The 3,874-nt window shown below is 66.5% G+C and overlaps 2 protein-coding genes across 2 annotated transcripts in view; one reads left to right on the top strand and one right to left on the bottom strand.

The window, feature by feature from the left end:
- Positions 1-874: 874 nt before the first annotated feature.
- On the top strand, positions 875-1,789 carry H696_01217 (hypothetical protein). The gene is made up of 3 exons (XM_009495102.1): positions 875-1,121; positions 1,262-1,390; positions 1,481-1,789. The coding sequence occupies exons 1-3, from the start codon at positions 930-932 to the stop codon at positions 1,589-1,591; spliced, it is 432 nt and encodes a 143-aa protein (XP_009493377.1). The 5' UTR covers positions 875-929; the 3' UTR covers positions 1,592-1,789.
- Positions 1,790-1,866: 77 nt separating this feature from the next.
- The window catches only part of H696_01216 (hypothetical protein), a gene marked incomplete at its 5' end in the record, with an annotated part of 2,397 nt that continues 389 nt past the window's right edge, over positions 1,867-3,874 (bottom strand). Inside the window, 2 exons of the mRNA XM_009495101.1 lie at positions 1,867-2,706; positions 2,923-3,819. Of these exons, the coding sequence (XP_009493376.1) occupies positions 2,147-2,706; positions 2,923-3,819 (1,457 nt within the window). The 3' untranslated portion in view covers positions 1,867-2,146. The remainder of the gene's footprint in view (positions 2,707-2,922; positions 3,820-3,874) is intronic.

Genomic DNA, 3,874 nt, shown 5'->3' with positions numbered 1-3,874 from the left:
CGCCTTGAGGCGGGGCACCGGCTGGCACAGCGGAGCGCGCCCATTGGCCACGGGGGGCCCGGGACACGCTGCCACCCTCGCCGCTCTGCGACCCGCCCGCCACCCCGGATGATGGCGCGCGGGGCCGCGCGCTGCCGTGGGGAGGAAGCAGCCGCACACAGGAGCCCGGCCGGTATGACCGAACAAATGTCCACGCACACACGCCCCCGGGGCGGTCTTCGCCCTGCACGCTTGCCCGCTCGCTCGGCTCGCACACATGTACGCGCGAACGCACGCTCACACAAGGGCCCGGGCGCGATGCTTTCACGCCGACCGGACCGCGGAGCGCCCGGTCACGTGCACATCACACAAGTTGTCGGTTCTGAAGGTGCCCCAGAACGCCGGCCCACGGCCCGGCTGCCGGAGGGAGATCGGCCCAAGGTCCGGGCACCTTCCCATTTAAGACGCGCCGCTGCCAACCTTGCAAGGGGCCCGAACACACGCTCACACGCGCGCACACGAAGCGCTTGGGCGCGCACCCGTTGCCGCGCCTGTATATATGCATGTGGGGGAGAGGTGCCTGCGCCTGGCTGTTTCAGGCGACCCGCCAGAGAACGCCATAAAGGGGCCGCGGCCTTTTTCCCTCGGCCGTTTTGGGCTCCCGCCCGACAGTGGGCGGGGCGAGTGGGGCCGATGGCGGGCGGGGGGCCCCAATGCGGGCCGAGAGTCAGCCGCTCATTCTCCCCCCCCCCCCCCCCCCCGTGTGAGCCGACACAAACGCAAGTCCCGGAGACATGCCCCCGCCGAGTCTCTTCCTCGGTGTGCGTGTCTCCCTCCCCCGGGCAGCGTCTCTTCTCCCAGGCCTTTCAATCTCCAGAGGCGGGATCCGCCGAGGGCAAGATCTGTCCGCCCCGGTTGAGGCGCGCGCCAAAGAAGAGGAAGCATCGTACATGCCGGCTTGCTGGCCAAATGCGCCAATCACCACTCATTTAGTCCTGCCCCCCCCCCTCCCTCCCTTCCCCTCTTCCCTTGCCCTGCCCGTGCCCCTTTCGCGCCTCCGAGACCGTTGCCACACCACACAAGCCCCCACTCGCAGCCCAATGTTCTTCACCGAGCCCGAGTTCCTGGACGGGCTGGAGCGCGTACGTCGAACAGCTCCCCTCCGGCCACACGAGGGGCAGTCTCTTTTGCCTTGCCTCTCACGCCTGGTCTCTTGCACTGACCTGTTGCTCTCCTCGCCCGGCTCGGCCGCCGACTCGCTCCGGGCATCCCGCACGAGTAGTACCTGCACGCCAGTGCTCTCGCCGAGCCGGAGGGCCGGGCACCTGCCCTCTACAAGGCATTCGCTCAATACAAGCTGGCCAACGCCACCTTCAAGTCCATCTGCCAGTCGCAGCAGAAGCGCCGCCAGGTGCGCGCCAGCTCGCTGCCCGAGCAGCTCACGCACACAGCCACACACATGCGCTGACATTGCCGCCTTCCCCCCTCCGCCCTATTTAAGGTCCAATTTGCCGCGAGCCTCGCCCAATGGGCTAAGGAACATCCGCGCCACTCGCCGAAGGAGCTGGAGAAGGCAGTCCACGAGCGCCTTGTGTTCTTCTTCTTTTCGTGACGCCCTTCGATTCGCGTCGACGCCAGTCATTGCCATATGTGTCTTGCACCTCCCCGCTCCCTCCTCCCCCTTTCAAATCCTCCTGTACAATAGCCCGAGACCTGGTCAGCCTCCCCTGGTCGCTGCTTCCCTCTTCCGTCCTCCTGCTTTTGTTGGCTTTTCCTTCCGGCCAGGACAATCGCATCGCCCTCTGATCGGTGTGTGTGTGTGTGTGTGTGTGTGTCGACCACTTCCCCGATCACTCTTTCTTTTCTCCCTGACCCAAGCTGGAAATTTTGCGATTGTCTGCAGGGCGAGTGAGGAGGGACTGGAGGGGAGCCAGCAGCGTGGCATTTTTTTATTACGCCGGGAGCACCGCCATCCCCGAGGGAAAGGCAAAAAGGGGAGGGCAGAAGCAACAAGAGGGGAACACCCACAAGAGACCGAAAAGGCCGGGGGCCACACCGGCGGTGGGCGGTTTCCTGTCAGCATCATGTGCTGCAGCCGGGCCGTCGCTTTCCGGCAGCCCCCGCTGCTTGCCCAGGGTGGAGGGGTCTTCTTCCTTTTTTTTTTTTTTCAGTCGGCAGCATTGTGCGCGGGCAGGCGGTTGCGGAAGGCCCAGGTCTGGCGGCCAGCGCAGACAGCCTCGATGTCGTCCACCTCGCGCGGCACATCGGTCAGGTTCTCGCACCCGGTCTCGGTGACCACAACATTGTCCTCAATGCGAATGCCACCGAAGCGGGAGTCCAGCAGGGCACGGACGCGGTCGGTCTCCAGGTACTGGGCCAGGGGGTGGGCGTCGGAGCCGGTCACGTCAGCGGCCGAGGTCCCGACCACCGGGCGCAGGATGGCCTCGATGAAGTAGATCCCCGGCTCAACGGTCAGCACCATGTTGGCCAGCAGGCGGCGACCGCAGCGCAGCGACCGGAGCCCGGGGCGCGTGGCACGCGGGACCAGATCCTCCGGGTTGTCCATGTGGGCCGGATAGCCACCCACATCATGGGTGTCAATGCCCAGCAGGTGCCCCATGCCGTGCGGCATGAAGAGAGCCGCCACGCCCAGGTCCACCAGCTCACGGGCAGGGGTGTCGGACTTGATGAGGCCGCCAGCCTGGAGGCGCTCAACGAGGACCGTCTCTGCAGGAGGGCCGAGGGGGTGGTAGGTAAGTGGGGGTGGATTGGCCGAAAGGAAGGATGCGGAGGGGGGAGGGGGGGGGGGGGGGGGAGGAAAAGGCCGGAGACAAAATGACGGCCCCAAGGGCGGCCCCGAGCAGAACAGCGGCGAACCGGGGGCAACACCGGGAGAAGAGCGCCAGAGGGGGAACACGAAAAGGGGCCCGGAGGAGAACGCACCACACAGGATGTGCAGGTCCGGCCACATGACGCCCGGACGGATGGCCTCCTCGACGGCCTTGACCGAGGCCAGGACAGCATCGTAAATGAGACGCTGATCGGCCGAGAAGACCCCGCCCATGGGATAGCTGCAGGTGATGTCCGACGCGTAGCCATGATACTCGCAGCCCATGTCCAGCAGAGCCATCTGCCCCGGAGTGCAGGCCCCATCGTTGGGAGCGCCGGCATGGCCGTAGTGCAGCACGGCACCATGGTCACCGACACCGCAGATGCAAGTGTAGGACATGAAGCGCGCACCGCCATGGTGGTAGCAGAAGTGCATGAAGCGCGCCTCCAGCTGGTACTCCTTCAGCCCGCCGGGGGCGGTCACCGCGGTCGGGGCCCACTTCATGACATCGACATGGGCGCGCGAGCTGACCGAGTTGACATAGCGCATGAGCTCCACCTCGGCCGGGGTCTTGATCAGACGGCACTCCACCAGGTGGTGGTGCAGGCCATCACCGCCGGTGGACCGGTTCACCGGGAAATCCTCGATGCCCTCGAAAGTGGCCGGGGTGGTGGTGTTGCCGCTGTCGGTGTTGACCCCGTGCAGGACATACACCGTGGGCGGGGCGCTGCCAGCCGGGGACTCGGCCTTCAACACGGCGGCCAGCTCATCAACATAGTGGGCCCCGTCAACGGAGTACCGGCTGGCGAAGTGCGACGGAGGATGGATGGTGCCCATCCAGACGGCGTACGCCTCGGGCAGCCGGGGGGCGAAAAGCAGCGACCGCCCGGTCTTCAAATGCACGGCCCCCATGAAGCCGGCCTCCCGCACGCCGAACAGGTAGTGGAAGAAGCTCTCCTGGCGGAAGAGCGGCTCATGGTCGGTGGCATCGCGGGTGGCCTGCACGCCGCCTGGACAGATGCCATGCGTGCCGAGCAGGGAGGCGGCGGCGGCGGCGGCGGGGGG

Source organism: Fonticula alba (assembly GCF_000388065.1).
Source record: "Fonticula alba strain ATCC 38817 unplaced genomic scaffold supercont2.2, whole genome shotgun sequence".
NCBI lineage: Eukaryota > Rotosphaerida > Fonticulaceae > Fonticula > Fonticula alba.
This window is presented reverse-complemented; position numbering and strand designations above follow the sequence as displayed.

Excerpts from the sequence above, each read along its gene's own strand:
- H696_01217 (XM_009495102.1), top strand. The coding sequence starts at position 930 with ATGCCGGCTTGCTGGCCAAATGCGCCAATCACCACTCATTTAGTCCTG. Across the intron at positions 1,122-1,261 it reads TCCTGGACGGGCTGGAGCGC|TACCTGCACGCCAGTGCTCT; the intron begins GTACGTCGAACA and ends CCGCACGAGTAG. Across the intron at positions 1,391-1,480 it reads CGCAGCAGAAGCGCCGCCAG|GTCCAATTTGCCGCGAGCCT; the intron begins GTGCGCGCCAGC and ends GCCCTATTTAAG.